The sequence below is a fragment of the Scyliorhinus canicula genome, chromosome 20 (assembly GCF_902713615.1).
Source record: "Scyliorhinus canicula chromosome 20, sScyCan1.1, whole genome shotgun sequence".
NCBI lineage: Eukaryota > Metazoa > Chordata > Chondrichthyes > Carcharhiniformes > Scyliorhinidae > Scyliorhinus > Scyliorhinus canicula.
The window spans coordinates 63,540,288-63,562,084 of record NC_052165.1 but is presented as its reverse complement, the minus strand read 5'-3'; the positions used below and the strand labels follow the sequence as shown (position 1 = coordinate 63,562,084).

The 21,797-nt window shown below is 45.1% G+C and overlaps 1 protein-coding gene across 31 annotated transcripts in view; it reads left to right on the top strand.

Annotated features, from left to right (window-relative positions):
• The window catches only part of cadps2 (Ca++-dependent secretion activator 2), an 858,338-nt gene that overhangs the window by 268,938 nt on the left and 567,603 nt on the right, over positions 1–21,797 (top strand). For all 31 annotated transcript variants that reach the window (XM_038780116.1, XM_038780122.1, XM_038780121.1 and 28 more), the window contains exon 3: positions 15,491–15,823. In XM_038780116.1, coding sequence (XP_038636044.1) covers positions 15,491–15,823 — 333 coding nt within the window. The remainder of the gene's footprint in view (positions 1–15,490; positions 15,824–21,797) is intronic.

The following is a 21,797-nucleotide window of genomic DNA, read 5'->3' as shown; positions in this document are numbered from 1 at the left end:
GAGGGCTGGGGCATTGGTTGGGGGGGGGGTGATCCAGGGGTGGCGAGGGGGGTTACTAGGGGTCATTATTTGGTCGGCCGGGTCCGCGGGCAGCTGGCACCATGTTGCACGCCGCTGTGTGCATGCGCAGCCACTGACCCGGCCATTCTCCAGCCGTTTTTGGCGTGGGAACCGGGAGCATTACCCAGTGCAGCTGCTAGCCCCCCAACGGTCCCGGAATCGGTGCCTCTGTTGCGCCATATTTTCTGGAGTAAAACGGCACTGTTCCCACGCCAGCATCAGCACTTGTCTGGAAATCGGAGAATCCAGCCCTATATATCTCAGGCTGACTGTAACTGGGTGTAGATCTGGACACAGGACAATACCATTTGCTGTATAATGCCAACGAAAGAGATGGTAATGCTGTTATTAAATTTCTCTTGCCTCCGGACTTTGCTCATAGGTTAGCAGAGAAGTCAGCCATTTTGGCTTCTGGACAGCCAACAATTTAATTTTCTGTTTCATAAATCAGTCACTCGCTGTGTGTTTATACGCAATATAAAAACGTTTAGTTAGTGCTAGTGGCGTACATTTTTTGTGTGTTGTGCTGCCAGTATATTGTATGTTTCATGGGGCTCATGGGTTTGCCCATCCAAAAAATGATCCAGAGATCAAGAAATAATACTGATAGGAAGCTGTGTGGGCAATTGTCAAGCTTCTGGGTCAGGGAAGGTCTGCTCCCTGCATTGGGTTTCCTCAACTGCTGAGCCATTTTTCTCAACTGTCCATTCTGCTGAGCATTAATGAACCTTTTGACACTTGTACTCGGTTAGTGACTAATTAACTGCTTGAAAAGTGTTAAGTGATTATTATTACCAGTGGGTTGTGATTGGCTGCTAACTAATTAAGAACAGAGCATTTTGCCCGTTTTATTAATGTGTTGTAAATTATGATGACAAGCGCGTATAGCTGCTATTATTTTGGGCATGTAGAAAATTAGGATTTATCGGGGCAATCTTTTACTTATCAAGATAAAGATGGTTGACATTGGGGAACAAATTAACTATTCCTCTTCTGTATTCCAGTATCAACAAGCAAGGTCAGGTACAAAATGCAGTCTAAAAGTCTAGCTCGGAAAGACGAACCAGTGAGAATGATCCCATTCTCCAGAATCTTGCGGGACCACCAAGTGGGATTGAGAATGCAGTGCACAATTGTCTTTGGTGGCAGTAGCTTTGATCCTGGGCAGAAAGGAGCATGAGCTAACTCGCTACCCCTTGTTAAATTAGATTTTTAATTTTGCTGAAGTGTACTCAACAGATTTTAACACAAGATAGATGCCCACATTGAAACTGTTAAACTACATTCCTTCAGCTGTGGTAGTCTTGAAATCTTCATTCTGCTGGCTGTGACAGTAAAGTGGGTAATTAGTATTGATTCTCTTCCGAATAGATATGAAACTAAAGTATCACCCGACTGGAGCGGTTGCTGCTTACAGACGTGGAAGGGGAGGTGAGATCGGGGATATATACGGGTGGCTGGGGGAGCAGAGGGGAGTGCAAGTGGTGAGGATTAAGGAGAAATGGGAGGAGGAGCTGGGGGGTTGAGATTGGATGTGGAGAGAGGCAATGCATATGGTGAATTTGACCTCCTCGAGCGAGAATGAGTTTGATTCAGTTTAAGGTAATGCACAGGATGCATATGACTCGGGCGAGGACGAGTGGGTTCTTCCAAGGGGTGACAAGCAAGTGTCAGAAGTGTGGGCGAGGGGCAGCAGGGTGGCACAGTGGTTCGTTGTGCCGAGGTCCCAGGTTTGATCCCGTCTCTGGGTCACTGTCCGTGTGGAGTTTGCATGTTCTCTCCGTATTTGCGTGGGATTTTGTCCCCACAACTCAAAAGGTAGGTGGATTGGCCACGTTAAATTGCCTCTTGGAAAAAATGAATTGGGTAATCTAAATTTTTTTTTAAAAAGTGAAAAAATAAGAAATGTGGGCGAGAAGCAGCAAATCACGCATATATGTTCTGGGGCTGTGAGAAGTTGGAGAGTTGGGGTGTTTGGGATGTTGTCAGAGACTGTGGCGGTAGAGGCCTCGCCGGACCTTCTGGTGCCGATTTGTGGGGTGTCGGAAATGCCGGAGCTGATGGAGGGGAGGAAGGATGACATTGTGGCATTCGCCTCTTTAGTTGCCCGGCGAAGGATTCTGCTGACATGGCGGTCAACAATGCCGCCGGGGAGGGGGCAGGGGGCCCTGCAGGGAGACCTGTACAGCTTTATCCAGCTGTAGAAGATGAAGTTTGAATTGAGGTGATCAGCGGAGGGCTTTGACACACGGTGGGGACTGTTCAGGACCATGTTTGATAAATTGTTCGTCGTGGTCTTGGGGGGGGGGGGGGGGGGGGGGGGGGGAGTGAAAAGGGGGAAATACCTGCTCAAACTATGAACTGTGAGATGTGGAGAATGTTCTTTGATTTATTTATGCTTCTGTACTTTTGAATATGATTGGAATAAAATACATTTTAAACAGCTACCAAATGATAAGAAGAGGTTTTATTGTTCTTGCAAAGCATCCACGAAATTCAGTAAAACAAACATTTCCAGTACTGCATCTTAGAACTTTAAACATCTGCAACATGGACCCAGATATTTACCCAGGCTAATGGGGAGAATATTTCTGAATGGAAGTACCCAATTTTTTTTTTCCAATTCGAGGGCAATGTAGCATGGCCAATTCACCTACCCTTCACATCTTTGGGTTGTGGGGGTGACATCCACACAGACTCGGGGAGAATGTGCAAACTCCTCACGGACAGTGACCCGGGGCCGGGATCAAACCTGGCACTTCGGTGCCCTGAGGCATCATTGCTAACCACTGTGCCACCGTGCTGCCCACGGGATAGAAGACTTGGCAGTAAGTTGGTCCAATGACTTACATTGAAACATGAGATCATTGCAAACAGATCAGAGACACCAGCCTGGCCTGTGATTGTGTGCAAACCAGTGAATTGTGTACAACACTTGGACCGGAACTGCAAGGTGGTCTGCACACCTGAAGGTGATTGTGTTGTGCAATATCTTCCTTTTCAAAATTTAGCGCGTGGGTAGCTAACATTGCTGCATCCATTGGGTCCCTTGGGCATTCCCCTTGCTGTGGAGAAAAAAATGAACTTAATTTCAAAACTTGAGTTTTGCTTAATTGTAAAATGCTTTTCATGTGAAAATACTTATGAATTAGGAGCAGTAGTAGGCCTTTCAGCCTCTCAAACCTCCTCCTACATTTGAGAAGATCAGGACTGATCTGAATGTGGCCTCAACTCCATTTTAATGCCTTGCCCCCTCCTCAGCACACTTGACTCCCATGTCTATCTGGCTAACTCAGCCCTGAATATGGCCTCAGCCTCGACTGCTCTCTGAGGAAACAAATTCACAGACGAGCAACCCTCTGAGAGAAAACAAATCTCATCATCGGTCTTAAATGGGCAATTGGCAGTTAAATATTCGCAGCTGATGACCCTTTCATCCAAAAAAGGTTAAATTAATTCATGTAGGGCTTGTCACTTCTACAACGTGCTTTTGTATTCAGGTTATTCCTTAATTCGGAGAAGTATAAAGTTACACTGAATAGACGGGGCAACTCAACCTGTCATGTCTAAGCTGGCACTTTGAAAGTGCTGTCCAATATGTCCATCTCCTCTGCTCCACCCGGAGCCCTGTAAATATTTCCGCTCGAACATTTATCCAACTTCAGTTGGAATCAGATACTGAGGGGCATACATGTAGTGAGCACTTGGGCTGTATTCTCCTTTTGGGAGACTATGTGAAATCACGTGATTGGAATGCACTTAATGCCTAGAATGCACTTACATCTCTTTGATGTGGTCACTGGTCACAAACATTGGTGTTTCACCACTTAGGCCACTGAACCCTGAAGGGATAGGAATGGATCAAAGCTGAAGATAGTTTGTAGAAGCTGTCACTTACAAATCACTACTTGAAAGCAATGAATGGCTTGCAGCTAATGATTCGGCGGGAACCAGATGCAGCCAAAGCAGCTCTCCTTCGAGGAATGGACACTTAGAACTGCAATAAGTATTACAGCTGTAATGCTTCCCACTGCCCTTGTCTGGATCGCTCTCGAGCTTCCAGACAAAATTCCCTTTTTACAGGAGGGGGGGGGGGGGGGGAAGTCTGAATAGGGGGTTCCTTTAGGCAGGGCGTCCCTGTGGGGGGGGGTCCCCCTATGATGGGGGGGGGGGGAGTATGAAGGCGAGGTCTGATAAAGGAGACGTATCAGGCAATGCATTGTTGCGGGGCCCTTGGATGGGGTCAGATGGCCTCCACCAGTGTGATCCTGGCGTGGTGGATCTCATGGTGGTCAAAGGGAACAACAGTTGCCTCCTTGGCCCACGTCGAGGTCCACCATGCCAGGGCCACACTGATAGAGACCAAAAGTGATCAGCGCCCATGTGATTCCCAGTGTGGCGTCTGGAGAATCACGGGAAGCAGTGCATCGGACGTCCGGCCCGTTAAATAGATGCAAATTGATCATTAAGACCCACTTGCAATTATTTACATCCCCCTCTGGAGCGCAAGGTGGACTTCATTGACCCTGGCAGCACGTTCGGATTGGCGACTGGCCTCCATCCCGATTCACCGTCCCATCAGAGAACCCATTCCAGACGTCCTGGGACACAGAATCCCTCTTGAATGGATTGAATAAGGAGCTTGGAAATAACTTTTGCGTGGACGCAAATAATAAACAATTAAAGATCGAGTCTTTTGTAGGTTTGATTGAGCAATAAAGTACAGCTGTATCTCATCGTTAATTTACCAGACCAACATTATTATTAAGATTAAAATATTTTTCCTGCCGTTTCAATAGTCTGTTTAAAAGAAAAATAAGATTAACTGCCTCGATTTAAGCTCCAACAGAAAGATGGTGCCTGGCATATTTGGAAGAAAATTAAATCATAAATTCCTTGCCCTGTCTGCAAGCACTCTGTTTAATAACTGTTATCCACACAATCTACGCAGAGCATAAAAAGCAAATATTCAGGACATTTTTACAACTAGCACAAATTTTGATATTTCCTTTCCATATTCTTAGAATTGATGTGTATCTCTGTGCATGGACACTTTTGCATTTGAATTTTTAATGACTTAAATTATTTTACCCATTTGTCATTGAAAATTAATTTATCTTGATTTAGGTGAATTGGACATTCCTAATGTTCCCTCGGTGTACCCGAACAGGCGCCGGATTGTGGCGACTAGGGGATTTTCACAGTAATTTCATTGCAATGTTAATGTAAGCCTAATGATACAATAATAAAGATTATTATTATTATTGTTCAGTACTGACCCACACAAATGTGGACCAGGCAGATGGCACCTGGGGGAGGAGGAGGGGGGCACCCAGGCCATCGGAGGTCCCAGGGTGGTCAGGAACAATGCAGGGTGGCCCGCTGTCCCTCCCCCTAGAACACAGGCACCTTGGCACTACCACCTGAATAATAATACTCTTTATTATTGTACAAGTAGGCTTACATTAACACTGCAATGAAGTTACTGTGAAAAATCCACTAGTCGCCACAATCCAGCGCCTGTTCGGGTACACTGAGGGAGAATTCAAAATGTCCAATTCACCTAAATCAAGATAAATTATTTTCAATAACAAATTAACCAATCAACAACAAAATAAACAAAGGGCCTTTTTTCTACAGATCTGGTTGAAACTTGGTCAGTACTGTTTGCTCCCATTCTTTTTGAATCACGTTGCCCATCTCTATTGCTTTTTACACAGGTATTAAGGTATTTGTTGTTTATAATGGGGGAAGTGGTGATCAATTGGGTAAAAATATTTAAGTCATTTAAAATTCATATACCAAAGTGTCCATGCACCATGCACGGGGATACACACCAACTCTAAGAATATGGAAAGGATACATCAAAAATGGTCTGAATATTTACTATGGCACCCGGCTAAGGACGCCCTGGGGATTCTGCTAGATCCTGGGAGGCTGGTAGATCCCAGACGAGGTCGTTGAAGTTGGTTTAAAACCGACTTAAGCAAGCATGGCTGGGTCACGCCCTGTATAGGTGGGATCCTGATCCCGAAGTCTCGCGAGATCTGGATAATTTTCATGACGTTACTGGCTGCCGGGAAGCCCGCATAAGGCTTCCCCCGGCATCTACCTGCCCCACCACGCTCCTGTTCTAGCCAACGTGGCCGGTAGATTGGGCCCATCAACTCTTCTTATTGCAGTAACTGACTCCTCAACTAATAATGCAATACCCCCTCCTCAGTCTCGTCTGAAGATTCTATATCCCAGGACGTTGAGCTGCCAATCCTGCTCCTCCCTGAACCACGTCTGCGTGATGGCTACTAGATCACAATCCCAAGTGTACATCCTCACCCTTAACCCATCCATTTTTCCTGTTATTCCCCTGGAATCGAAGTAGAGGCCATTCAGCCTTGCCTTACTCCCTTGAAACTTAATACAGCTGTATTTCCTTGACTTGATAGCTTTACTGTATTATGCTGTGTCCCCATTCTGCCAACAGAAAGAGACAGGAGGACGGTGGGATATTCCACCTCTTATCCTCCTGCCCCCACCACTTCCCAACACTCCTGATTCAGGGGGTGTTATACTCTTCCCTCAATTTTATCAGAGAATGAACAGCTAATATCACAGGACTGCCTGTTACATCAAGACATCTCCACAGAACAACAGCAACAGCCATTTGAAAATAATTGCTTGTGTTAAATGCTGTGAAATGTTTTTTATTTAGTCACTGTCTAAATGCACTTAATAAACTAGCTAACACTTCAATTTAAAAATAAAACAGACATCTGAAAGAGAATTCCTGCATTGGAGGTCAAGTGAAAACCAATTGTTTAATAATTTGAATCTATTGGGTTTAATTAATCCGACTTGCAAGGTTTTTTCCCTGGTCTGTTGTTACACTGTCAGAAACTGGTACCTGTTCTAATTTCAACTGGTAATGTTTGTCCATTGGGAAGGCAACACTTGGGTTTCATTATCATTGCACCAGTACACTCTGAAACTATTTGTTTAACCTCATCATTTATGGAAGCATTTAATTTACTTCGCAGCAGTAACAAGAAAAATAGACTTTCATTTATATATCGCCTTTAACAACCACCGGATGTCTCAAAGTGCTTTGCTGCTGACCTTTGGAGTTTAGTCATTATTGTAATAGAGGAAATGGACGGCAAACAAACTCCTACAAACAACAAAGTGATAATGGCCAGACAATCTGTTTGGATTTTGTGTGTTGTTTATTGAAGGGTAAATATTGGCCTGGATTCTGGGGTAGCTCTGCTGCTTTCGTTTGTGTCAAAATATTCACCCATACACATCGTGAGGTAAAGACAGGCAGTGACAGACACCCAGGTTAGCCAATCAATACACAGGACAGAACACAACCAATCACCAGACAGAACACTAGAGGCGGGCTTCCTACCTTAAAACACAAAAGGCATCAGCACTCCACCTCTTTCCACTGGTGACAACTGTAGTGACAGTCAGAGTATATATATATCAGTCAGCACCTTCTACATGCGGCTCAGAGCTAGTCTGGTCCAGTTAGTTAGAGTTAGTGCACTTAGAGTGGTAGAGTGTCAACCCAGAGCCAGCTGTGTGCATTGTAACAGAAGTTCAATAAATCGTATAGAACCAACGCCTAAGTTTGGTGTATGCTTTACAGTTTATCTGCATCCAGTTGCAGTCCGTGTTACCCCAGAGTGAATAACACAACAGTTTGAAATAGTGGCATACAATATTTTACAGCTGCTTGACAAGGCTGACAGAGTCTTGGTCTCATGTGTCTATCGAAAGCGAGCACCTCCGACAGTGCAGCACTCTTTCAGTATTGAACTGGAGTATCAGCGTGGATTTTTGTGCTGAAGCCCTGGGGTGGGACTTGAAACTGTTATGGTGTTCTTTCTGATGCTGTTTTCAGCATGGATGTCATGGTGTTCACAAAGACCACAGACGCTAGGTCCATTAATGAAGCTAACATTAATTTACACTATTAAGCTCGACCACTTACTCCTATGGCAAACAATAATTATAGTAATCTACACTCTACTAACACTAGCCTCGACACTCTAACTCAGGGGTGGGCAAACTACGGCCCGCGGGCCGCATGCGGCCCAACAAGTCATTAAAAAAAAAAAAAATTTTAATTTAAAAAAAAATTTTATTTTTATTTTTAAGGTTAATGGGGGGGGGGGGGGCTGTTGGGTTACTTACTGGTATAGGGTGGATACGTTGACTTGAGTAGGGTGATCATTGCTCGGCACAACATCGAGGGCCAAAGGGCCTGTTCTGTGCTCTACTGTTCTATGTTCTGTGTTCTATATGAGGCGCCCAGAATCATAACCGGGTGAAGTAATTATTTTACTTAATATACTATGCGGACCTTTAAAATTGTGAATTTCTGAATGTGGCCCTTGCACGGAAAAGTTTGCCCACCCCTGCTCTAACTGCACTGTATCCTCTCTAGGGCTCTCCTATGCACTTTACTTCAGCCTTCGCTCTCTTTCCCAGGATTCTGACAGTTAGTGCTTTATATAGCACTGCATCTAGCTCCATATCGAGGTTAATTGTAACATGACATTAACTCTTTGTATACTGAACATTTCAATAATGTCACAATCGTGTTACTCCGAGACAAGGGAGCTACTAACTAAGCCATAGCTGACACCGGTTGTTAGATTGAAGAGAAATTGTAGCAATAGATTAAAAATGCCACATTGTTTAAAAGAGAAAAGAAAATGTCCTTTTTTTTTTCTATCTGAGAATGTACCCATCTCCTTCCTGGCCCAAATGCTTGTGACTAGTGCTGGCGTAATCTGACGCTGGTGCTCTGGTGCACGAGTGGACTTTCTCCCATCCGCCACTGAAGTGTTGCCGGGGAAATGGCACATGCTGGGAAGTCGCCAGCTGCAGATCGCACACCACAGCTAAACTGCAGCATTGGTGACTGAGGCAGAGCCCCGTTGACAGGGAATTTTCGTGCAAGTGGCCAAGTGCATGTAATTATAGGGAAAAAAAAAGTGGTTTACAAGTGATCTTGTGTGGCATTTAGTAAATACTCACTGCAGTCTGGAGGGAAAATAATTGTCTCTCAACAGGCTGATAGTGCTCAGTGTTGTGTTAAGTACTGGGCACTGTGCGTGAGAATGCATTCGCCCTTTATCACCACTGCATGTCTCCATGTATTGAAATGGCTGAATATTTACAGCACTTAAAAGAGCAAACCTTAAGAAAGGACAAAGGAACATTAAATAATGAGTGCTTGTTCTATGCTTTCCATTCTTGCATAACAGTGACCCATGGCAGTGCTTTGTAATTATGATTAATTTGAACCCAGTATGTTCAAATTTTGAAACAACTGGTTCCGATCTAGAATTAAGCATTACAAATTCTAATGCTTAACCCCTTACATTAAAATTTTCTTTTAATTGGCTTTCATTTTAGCAAGTAGTTGTCATGAATTTAATAACATCTGCATTTATCTAACACTGAGAATTACATATCTCTCACACATTTCACACAATGAATTACGATTGAAGTGCAATCATTTTTCATGGGTTATTTTTCATGTCGTGGCTTGCTGGTTGTATTCTCTGTTAAATCCAGGCATCTAGTAAATCCACGTATGCAAGTTTAGCAATGGAATAAAATATCATCATCCATACGATCCATCTGACCACTGCCTCAAAGGAGGTTAATATATGTATTGAAAAAATTGCTGCTTCCATTTCTGTTGACAGAATTTTACCATCATTGCACTTACAATTCCTACAGTGCAGAAGGAGGCCATTTGACCCATCGAGTCTGCATCAACCCCATGAAAGAGCAGCCTAGCTAACTTGCACATCTTTGGACATTAAGGGGCAATTTAACATGGCCAATCCACCTAACCTGCACATCTTTGGATTGTGGGAGGAAACCGGAGCACCCGGAGGAAACCCACGCAGACATTGACAGAAAGTACAAACTCCATACAGACAGTCAGCCAAGGCCGGAATTGAACCCGGGTCCCTAATGCTGTGACGCAGCAGCGCTAGCCACTGTGCCATCATGCCGCCATCAATTTGTCACATTTGTGTTTCATGTTTGTTCATTATCTGTTCCAATGTCTGTGTGTATAACCAAAGCCAACTATGTCAACCTGTGACACTGGAATTAAACTTCTCTCCAGTGGTGATGCTACAGGTTTGCATCTCCTCGTACCTCAAACTGTATTAATGCAGAAACTCCTGTACTCCGACCAAATTCTATTCCTCATGTCACTGTACGTTTTACTATTTAACTGTCAATCCTGGAAAGTCAAAGGTATTTTTCTCAGCATGCCCTCATCGATTTATCTCTGCACGTCTAATCTCCCTTCACCTCCAGAACTTCACTTCTCTTCGTGAAGGTCAATCCTTCAGTCTTCAAATTAAAGGAAAAATCTGTGAATTCTAGAAACGGAAATGAAAACGGGTGCATTGGAACTATGTTGCACATCCGGCAGCATTGGCGAGGAGAAATTTATGGGTGAAATTCTCCCATTTCGAAGACTAATTGTGGTGGTGGGTTTCACACGTCAGAATGGCACGTCCCATGCCAGAATCTGCACTTGAAACCTCAGTAATTGTGCACAAGCAAGTTCCCCACTGATTCACCTGGCAGTTGATTGTCTCCCTACCATCAGCTGGCAGGTTCAAAGGTCCGGGTGCCATATTTAAATACGAGCCCAGCACACTCGTATCACTCTCTTCAGCCCACCTGTCTTCACCAGACCGCGCAGGATGTCAGCAACCCAGAGGGAAAAGGCTAGCAACTTCAAAAGGAAGTCTATTCCGAGATTCAACCACGTTCCCCCAGAACCCATCACCGAGAGGTGTACATGCCCCACTTGGACGTATACTCTCCGCTCTGGAGTCTTCATGCAACCCCTTCGAGTACACAATGTGGTATCCCTTTGACTCCCTTGTTCATAAGCTTTTCATGGCAGCGTTGTCCGGGTCCAGCTTCCCGCCCCTCGGTCTTCCGTCTGTATTCCATTCCATTGGATCTTCTTTCTCCACCTCCTTCCCCCTCTGCCTGCCATTGTGAACTCTTGCTGCCCTCCCCACCCCTACTTGCATTACCCTCTTTCCACATTGCCCCGATTGTGGTCTTCAGCCCCATCGCCCTCACACAGCATTCCACCCCTGGTCAATCTTTGGACCTTGGTTTCGCAGTACAGTCCTCTCCATGTAGACAATGATGTGTGGCACCAAGGTCAAGAAGTCCTCTGTATTCCCAGCCCCAGGCACAGTACTGATCCGAGATGATTGAATGGCGGAGCAGACGGGATGGGCCAAATGGCCTAATAATGGTCTTAGGGTGACCCTGGAGAGTCCATGGGTCCAGCAACACTCTGCTGTCCACAAAGACCAGCTTGGCATGGAGATGGATGGCAGAAACTGGTGTGCCTCAGCAGGTTGGAGTACAGCGCAACAGGGGCACTGCAGCACTCTGCCAGAATTTCTTTGTTCCACTCACCACAAAGTCTCCGGAGAATGGAGGACTACCTCTGGAGAATGGAGGGCAGCATGGTAGCATTGTAGGGCAGCATGGTAGCATTGTAAGGCAGCACGGTAGCATTGTAGGGCAGCATGGTAGCATTGTGGATAGCACAATCGCTTCACAGCTCCAGGGTCCCAGGTTCGATTCCGGCTTGGGTCACTCTCTGTGCGGAGTCTGCACATCCTCCCCGTGTGTGCGTGGGTTTCCTCCGGGTGCTCCAGTTTCCTCCCATAGTCCAAAGATGTGCAGGTTAGGTGGATTGGTCATGATAAATTGCCCTTAGAGTCCAAAATTGCCCTTGGTGTTGGGTGGGGTTACTGGGTTATGGGGATAGGGTGGAGGTGTTAACCTTGGGTAGGGTGCTCTTTCCAGGAGCTGGTGCAGACTTGATGGGCCGAATGGCCTCCTTCTGCACTGTAAATTCTATGACCTTGTGCATGCCACTCCTTATCAATTGGGTTTTAGAACACCGTCATTTCACGCTGACATGATGCAAGGTTGGAAAGCCTGACGGAATGCCATTGGGCAGCTGTTCTAATGGGCAATCATGGATGCAAATGATGTTCACAGCACCAGCCAGCGGGAAGAGCCACCCGCCATTGGGAGTATTGCAACTTGAGTTTACGCGGGTGGGTTTCTGATCTTTTGGTGTCATGTTCTCTGCTCACTCGGATGGCGAGGTCTTTGTCGCTGAAGTGCTCAGAAAACGGCTTTGTAAATGAAAAAAACTGTTTATTAATTGTTTCTATGATGTAAGATTGCAGTTGGATATTACGGCTAAATACAAATAACTATGGTTAACTCTTATTAACTCAGGAACTGTTTGACATACGTCTGTCCTTGTTGTCCAGATTCTTTGTCTCTGTGCTGTGTAGGAGATTACCTTGTATCTTCATTAGGTCTGTCTTCTAGTGACCTCCTCTTGTCACCACACCACCTGTGGTCATATGCTAGAATCTCAGGCCATGCATACGACACCTCTCCTCACTTACAGTTCGGTTATTAAATTATAAACAAATGATATTCTACATACCATTACACGCCAGATTGTGCACACCAGTTCGGCACCAAACCCACCATGAGCAGCAAGCGAGGAATCCGCTGTCTATTTCAAATATTTCATCAGCGTTGAAATAGAAGAAAGGCTCTAATTGAGTACGGAAAAGGTGTAAAAAGACACAACTTCCACAGAGGCAGGAAGTTAATTTAAAAGATTTTGGGCCTTTTCCTTATCCAGACTGTTACATTTTTTGCAACCTTTGTACTATAGATTTTACAACAGATTTTGCAGATGCCAGCTCCCTGACTTGGGAGGAACTTCACAGTCCTTGGTGTCTGAGCAAGCTTTTGGCAATCTGTCCAGACTCACCAACAGGACAACCGTTCCAATTAATTTAGCTTCTGGAATTGATTGATGTCTGCACTGAATTCTACTCCTGTGGTTGGTTGATGAGCGAGTCAGCTGAAGTGCTCAGAAAACGGCTTTGTAAATGAAAAAAACTGTTTATTAATTGTTTCTATGATGTAAGATTGCAGTTGGATATTACGGCTAAATACAAATAACTATGGTTAACTCTTATTAACTCAGGAACTCCTGTGGTTGGTTGATGAGCGAGACAGCCATCACAAGTTAAACTTCACTGTTAACGCTGTGAAGTAAATTTAAACTCACTACCCACCTCATGGTGTGACTGAACATAGATGTGCTGAAGAGCAAACAAAGTAGGTACATAAGGGAGAAGGTTAATGCGTTGACAGGATGAAGTAAGGTGGACAGAGGCTGAGGTGTGGCATAAACACTGAGGTAGACCTGTTGGGCTGAATGGTCTGTTTTTGTGCTGTAAGTTTCTGTGCAACATTATGAAGCAATGAATTAATAACTATTATAATACATATTTTACACCAGAAATTAGATTAATGCTTTTCAAAAGGAAAAATCATAACGTGTTCTGTTCGCTACACTAGATAACTATTCGTTTGAGTTAACACTTTATTGATCGAGAATTGTATTCTTCAGATATTTGTCGGCACTGCAGAGCTGACATGAAATTATTCTTGGAAATTGCGAGGGAATTTAGGTTATATATATTCCACAACCGTTGTCGACTTGAGTTACTGATATGTAGAACATAGAACATAGAATGTACAGTGCAGAAGGAGGCCATTCGGCTCATCGAGTCTGTACCGACCCACTTAAGCCCTCACTATCCCCGTAACCCAATAACCCCTCCTATCCTTTTTGGACACGGAGGGCAATTTAGCATGGCCAATCCACCTAACCTGCACGTCTTTGGACTGTGGGAATAAACCGGAGCACCCGGAGGAAACCCACGCAGACACTGGGAGAACGTGCAGACTCCGCACAGACAGTGACCCAGTGGGGAATCGAACATGGGACCCTAGTGCTGTGAAGCCACAGTGCTAGCCACTTGTGCTACCGTGCTGCCCAGTTATGAATCTGGTTTGTCATGTAAATAACTAAAGAAATTGCAAAGGAAATGCCTGACTGCCCCCCCCCCCCCCAACACCTGCCAACCCCACCCCACCCCCCACCAATATGCCCACATTCCCCAGCTTTTACAGCTGGAATTTGGCGGAGGCGAACCTAATTTGGCGTGAAGCCAAAAAGCAGTTTCCCGACAGAAGTTGAATTTTAGCAATTATGTTCTCGGAATTGTAAAGGATGTCAGGAAGTCCTTTTGCATGCATTAACATGTCATTTCAAAGTCCAGATTTCCAGAGTTAAGTTTCCCCTCCAAATTTGGTTCTCCACCACCAAGAAATTAGAAGGTTCACATTCAGTGCAATATATATAATTGGAGTGGATCTGGCCTTGTGGGCTTCTTCCATGATTAATGGTGAGTGGCCACTGCATTGTCTTCTTTGAGGGAGTATCTGTAAACGTCAGGCGATGTTTAAGACTGGGTGGTCGCAGCGGGAATCACGTGGAGGATGAACAAGGGAGAGAAAGAATGGGTTAGCAATGAAAGATGGAGGAGTGGGCGCGCAAAGGTGGAACGGATAGAACTATAGAATCCCTACAATGCAGACGGAGGCCGTTCGGCCCATTGAGTCTGCACCAGCCCTTTGAAAGAGCACCTTACCTATACCCACTCCCCCGTCCTACCACGCAACCCCACCGAACCGGCACATCTTTGGATGGTGGGAAGAAACTAGAACACCTGGGGGAAATCTACGCAGAATGGGGAGACAGTCAGCGAAGGCGGGATTGTACCCGAGTCTCTGGTGCTGTGAAGATGCAGTTCTCACGGCTGTGTCACCTGTCCATGAGGTACTGGCGGGAGGAATGACATCCTGCCCATCAGGGTGTGAGAATCATTGTTGTACACCTTGCGGATGCATATGTAATGAGCAAAACAATGGAAAATAATGTCTGGCCAACCATTCCTTTACCCCCGCCAGTGGAAATCATCCCACAACAGCTCCCTCCACAGAGTGGCCATAAATTTAAAATTAACTGCAATTGTCTTTTAATTTTCTGTTACATACTTTGTGACTGGATTTAAAGGGACAGCACCAAGCGAAATCAAGCTAAAATGTATTACTCCCACAGGCCCTCCCATTACCTTCATATCTTACCCACTCTCTTTGTTCTTTTAATATCGTCAGTAAGAACTTTTATGTCAGTTATCAGGTTTCTGCATTTGTAATAAGTGTTGCATGGACTTTTCAATGCATTAACTTACAAGATTGCAATATCTAAAGTTCCTTCTCTGTTGGGTTTGACTTGGGTGCAATTTAGAGGCATTTCAAAAGGTCCACATCTGAAATTTTAACCGCTTTTACATTTCATATTGCTCTGCATTTTCATCACTTTCAGCCACTTGCTGTGTGTTTATTCTGCGAAGTCATGTGCTGCTGAAATTTAACGCGGAGTATTCTCTTTTTGCCCCCCAACCAGAGCTTTCTGAAAAGCGACCGTGTAGCCAGGATGGTTCACAGTGGAGGATGCTCTGCAAACGACTTTCGCGATGTTTTCAAGAAGAACATTGAAAAGAGGGTCCGCAGCCTGCCTGAGATCGATGGCCTCAGCAAGGAGACTGTGCTCAGTTCCTGGATGGCCAAGTTTGATGCCATTTACAGAGGGGAGGAAGATCTGCGCAGTAAGCCTGCCCGCATGGCCTTGAGTGCAGTGTCAGAGCTCATCCTGAGCAAGGAACAATTGTATGAGATGTTCCAGCAGATCCTTGGGATTAAGAAAATTGAACATCAGCTGCTTTATAATGCTTGCCAGGTAAGCTGCGAAACCAGATTTTCACTGAGCTTAAGAAGCATGGCTTTATTGTAAAGTAATGTAGCATCACCCAGTTTACATGCATCATCTATTATAATGGTGGCAGTATGCTTTTACAGGAGCTATACTGGGTTTTATAGTTCAGTAAAATTAAAGTTCAAACTACTGCAGTCCAATTGTATTATGACGTTTTTTTTTCCAGATATTGCTAAACGTTTAAAAAAGGACTCCCAATCGGATGTTTACTTATAAGGCACCTCATGCCACCTACAAGTGTTTCGCAGTTAGTAAATTACTTTTGAACCATGGCCACTATTGTAACATACTAACCCATTTCTGCACAGCAATATCCTGCAGAAGGCAATCAGATAAATGACGAGTTAATCAATTTGAGTGATGTTGGTCGAGTGTTAAGTGTTGGCCAGGGCTGTAGGTAAAGCCCCTGGCTCCTCCCTGGGAGAGTGCCGCGCAATCCTTTATGCTCATCTGAGAGGGCAGAGTGGACATTGGCTTATCATCTCACCCAATAGGAAGGGCCTCAAACTGGTGACTTTAGACAGGAGGGGACACTTCACCCTGGCCGACAGTGAATCCCCCTGCTGGCAGAATCGAGTCTCTCATCGGTCAGGCTGTGGACATCTCTGAGTGTGAGGATTGGCTCGGTTCGCAATCATTGAAGGATGCCCTGAAGGATTCCACAGTCTGAGGATTCCGGGTGAACCATTTTAGACAGAGAGGAGATGAGGAGACATTTCTTCACCCAAAGAATGGTGAGCCTGTGGAATTCATTACCACAGGAAGTAGTTGATGCTAAAACATTGAATATATTCAAGAGGTGGCTAGATATAGCACTTGGGGCGAATGGGATCAATGGGATCAATGCGAGAAAGCAGGATTAGGCTATTGAGTTGGATGATCAGCCATGATTGTGATAAATGGCGGAGCAGGTTCAAAGGGCCAAAAGGACTCCTCCTACTTCTGTCTTCTATGTATCTATGAATGTGCGCGATACACTGGTTTAACAGTAGCCCCAGTAGCTGCTGAACTGGAGGAGGTAGTTTCAACATTAGGATTGATAGGCAAGCTATTAGGTAGGAGATGGTAGCGTGTGGTGAGACTGTCATTGAGGCAAAGAGAAGAGCATATTCTCGTCAGCAGTTTCCTTTAAAACAATGCTTTAAGGGTTTTATTTACTACTATTTGGAGATGCTTTACATTTCTGTGAGGAGAGGTAGGCCTGTAAAACAGAAAATTGATACTGAGGCCCGGAGCTCTGGCTTTGTCTCGGGTCACAATGCTCTGGAAATCTGCATTCTTTGTTTTTGTCCAAGGTGATTTACTTTGCCAGCAGGTGAATCTCATAGCAATGTGTTCTGGGTTACAGACTGTTGGAGATTGAACTGCGTGATTTGAAATGTTGTGCTTTTGTATCATGTGAGTGTTCCCAACTTGCCAGTGCAAATCAATCCTGGGCCAGGCATTGTTATCGCTTGTCAGGCAGAGGGCAGTAGTTCCAGCACCAAATTACAGGCAGTTTTTTGTGCTGTGCTGTGGGTTCCTGCCAATCGGACGCTGGATTCTGATTTTCCCAAACTCATTTTATCTTGGATCCTTGGTAATGGGAGAAGCTCCTTGTGCTGGTTCCAGGCAAACAGGCAGGAAAACTGAAGCCAATACACTTGTCAGTTGGGTGGGATGACTAGTTGGAGTCGGTTTTACGCGTCCACCCCTGCAAGCCGGTACAATGGCCAATATTGGGCTCATTCGCTGAAATACTTAAAAGTTGTTCTCTCAAGGATTCTGGATAACCATTTATGCCGGCACTGCCATCAGCTGCAGCAGCTCAAATTCAGAACTTGAGCAGCGGCTGCTGTTCCCGTGACACATCCGGGCGGTGGTGGCATTGTCACTCACCTAGAGGCCCAGGCCAATGGTCTGGGGGCACAGGTTCAAATTCCCCCATGGCAGATGGTGGAGTTTGAATTCAATAAAAATCTGGAATGGAGATTCTAATGGTGAGCATTGTCAATTATTATAAAACCTATGTGGTTCACCAATGTCCTTTCAGGAAGGAAATCTGCCATCCTTACCTGTTTTGACCTACACGTAATTATGAGGCATTTTAATTATTTGAATATAGACTGGGATAATAGTAGTGTAAAGGGCAGAAAGGGGCAAGAGCTGCTAGTGTGTGTTCAGGAGAAACAGTGGGCTGGATTCTCCGATTTTGATGCTATGTTCTGACACTGGCGTCGGAACGGTGATGTTTTATGACCAAAGATTTGGTGCAAAATGGCCACCGATCCTCCGTTTGGCTGTGGGCTAGCAGCCCAGCAGTGTAGAGCTCTAGCTGCCGATACTGCCCGAAGAAATGCCGGATATGTGGCCGCACATGCATCGACGACCAGAGAATCCTGCCCAGTATGTTCCCAGCCCAGTGGTACAGGAAGCACTACAGGACCTGTTTTAGGAAATGAGGTGGGCAATATGGATCAAGTATCAGTAGGGAAAAATGTAGGTAGTAGTAAACATATTAGGTTGGTAAAAGGGCAAGGAGTAATCCAGAGCAAGAATAACTAACAGGGTTAAAGCAAATTCATTTGGGTAAGAATGGACCTCGGCCAGATAAATTGGAATCAGATATTAGGAGCCAAGATTGTACTTGAGCAATGGACTGCCTCTGCAAAGCGTTAGTTCAAGTATAGTCGAGGTATATTCAAACAAAGGTGAAAGATAGACCAAAAAAAAATTAAGGCCGTCCCACTCTTTTGTCCACCCAGAGATTAAAATGAAGCAGAAAAAGTGTATTTGTGACCAATGTCAGGTGGATAATACAATGGAGAACCAGGCTTAATGTAGAATATTCAGAGGGGAATTGGAACAGCAAATTCAAGAAGAAAATAGAGAGTATGAGAAGATACTGGCAGCTAACATAAAAGGAATGAAAGACTTCTATAGGTATATAAATAGTAAAAAGGCAGAAGGAGGAGGAGCGGGACTGATTAGGGTTCAAAACTGGGGTTTGCTTATGGAGGAAGGTGACATGACTGAGTTATTAAATTAGTACTTTGCATTAGTCTTTACTAAGGAAGGTGCTCGTGTCAATTCATGCTGAAAGAGGAGGTAGTTCAGACATTTTGAAGGGTTTTTGATCAGGAGGAGGTTTCAGATGGTCTGTCTGTGCTTAAAAGTTAATAAGGCAGCAGGACTGGGTGGAATGTATCTAAGCATACTGAAGGAAGTTAGAGTAGAAATTGTGGAGGGAGTGATCATACCTTATCCTGAATTGACATTTTTGCATTCGATGTGCTCAAATTACAAAAATGATCAGCAATTATTTGACATCAAATGTTCTAAAGAGCACAGATCAGCAGCATTTTGCCATCTTTGGCATCAAATGGCAAAAGATGCCTGAAGGCATCCAATGTGCTCAAGGCGATCCAGTGTGCTCAAGGCGATCCAGTGTGCTCAAGGCGATCCAGTGTGCTCAAGGCTATCCAGTGTGCTCAAGGCTATCCAGTGCGCTCAAGGCTATCCAGTGCGCTCAAGGCTATCCAGAGCGCTCCAGGCTATCCAGAGCGCTCCAGGCTATCCAGAGCGCTCCAGGCTATCCAGAGCGCTCAAGGCTATCCAGTGCGCCCAAGGCTATCCAGTGCGCCCAAGGCTATCCAGTGCGCCCAAGGCTATCCAGTGCGCCCAAGGCTATCCAGTGCGCCCAAGGCTATCCAGTGCGCCCAAGGCTATCCAGTGCGCCCAAGGCTATCCAGTGCGCCCAAGGCTATCCAGTGCGCCCAAGGCTATCCAATGCGCTCAATGCTATCCAGTGCTCAACGCAATCCAGTGCATTCAAGACCATCCAGAATGCTCAGCAACCTGTACTGAAAAATAAAACGTAATTAATTACTTAAAATTGAAAAACATCTTTTTTTTTCATACTTGACAGCATCCAACAGATCCCCATCAGTTTGCAATTAATTTCAGTCTCCGAGTTTATACTTTCCACCTACCCACCTTCAAATCTCAGGAACGTATCCTGTTCCTCCCCCCACCCCTTCAACACCCCTGAGTATCGGGGTCTCAACTTTCCACTTTCCAAACTCTTTCCCCCCCCCCCCCCCATTCCCTCCACCCTCCAACTCTTCCCCCCTACTCTCCAAACACTTCTGCTGCTCCTCTTTGCCCACCAAGCTTTCCATCCTCACCCCTCCGCCCTCCAAGCTCTTTCCCCCAATGCCTCCACTCTCCAAACTCTTCCCCCTCCCCCACCCCTCAGCTCTCCAAGCTCTGGCCCCTGCACCCCTTCACTCTCCAAACCCAACCACCCCCTCCCTCTCTCTGCTGAACTGTGAGATCTGGGTCTCCTCTGACTCTTTCCACCAACCCTGATTCTGCCTCTGAAATACTGACTCCATTACCACTATCATCGCTGCTCCCACACCGTTTCAAACTAAATCAGGGCCAGCCCAACCATTACTTTCTGATTCCAGCCTGCCCTGTAATCTGTGCTGTAGTTGGGGGATGGGTTAGGAGTAGAGAGAGAAGTTGAGAAGGTGAGTAGGAAGGGAGGGGGAGAAAGAGGGGAAGACGACTCTTTCAATTTGGAGGAATGAGGGTTCACACGCAGAAGGAAATTGCTTGTGGGTGCTGGGGGGAGAGCATTTCTTCAGGCAGGAAGGAGGTGGTGGTGGGGGAGGTCACCGCTGCAGTCCTTTGAGGGAGATGGCGATGGTGCTGGAGTGGGTTGCTGGCTGTGTTGTGCTGTACTATAAGTTACAGAGAAAAACACACAAATAGCTCATTGAAACTTAAGTCAAAACCAAGTCTGCTTTTTCTAAAGTTAGCTCAGTTTTCAGATGTTTGAAGCTATGGAAATACACACATATATATATGTTGTGTATATATATATATATATATATATATATATATACAACATATATATATGTTTAGCAATCTCATTTAAGCATTCAGTCACCAAAAAACTTTCAGAGTTTATTTTCTAGATGTCCTGTGCTTTCCGGCATTTGATGACATTGGGTGGAATATTTGCTATATTTTGACAGGTGTCATCTCTGGCGGGACAAGTGGATGATAGCCTGCCAGCTGCGCAGCCGTGCTTGTTTACCCACCGTGTTTTTAAGCAACTTTCCAAAAAAAGCAAATGGGGCAGAAAAAGGGCACCCTAATGTAAATGAATACAAATTACAAACCCCCACCCACAGAACTCACCCCACCATTGTATCACCCCACACGCAACATCTGGCACTACCTGGGCAGTGCTCAACACTGGGGAGGTTGGAGGGACAGTGCCAGTGCCTCGGCACACGATTCTCCTCGCCCCAATGCTGTGTTCACCTGTGCATCTCCACCAGGTTCTGCCCGTCATGTACAGCCTTGTGTTAAAAAAAGGGTTTAAACGTAAACCCACATGATAATACAAGGACAAAATTAATAAGTCACTTGGGCAAATGCAGATTAATTAAAGAAAGTCAGCATAAACATGTTCTATACAACTTGCTTGACTGTAGGAGCGGCATGGAGGCGCAGTGGTTAGCACTGCTGCCTATGGCGCTAAGGTCATCAATATATGGCGCTAAGGACTTGTGTTCAATCTTGGCCCCAGGTTACTGTCTGTGTGTAGTTTGCACATTCTCCCCATGTCTGCGTGGGTTTCGCCCCCTCAACCCAAAGATGTGCAGGTTAGGTGGATTGGTCACACTAAAGTTGGCTAGATGAAAGAAAAAAGTTTTTTTTTCCAGATTTGAGGAATGTTTATCGGTGTTAGGGTCCTGCTCTTTCTGATATATATTGATGACCTAGATCTTGGTGTACAGGGCACAATTTCAAAATGTAGGGATAACACAAAACTGTCAATCATGAGGAGGATAGAGGAGAACTTCAAAAGGGCATAGATATGTTGGTGGAATGGGCGGGCAAGTACAAATGCTATTTACTGCAGAGGCATGTGAAATTATTA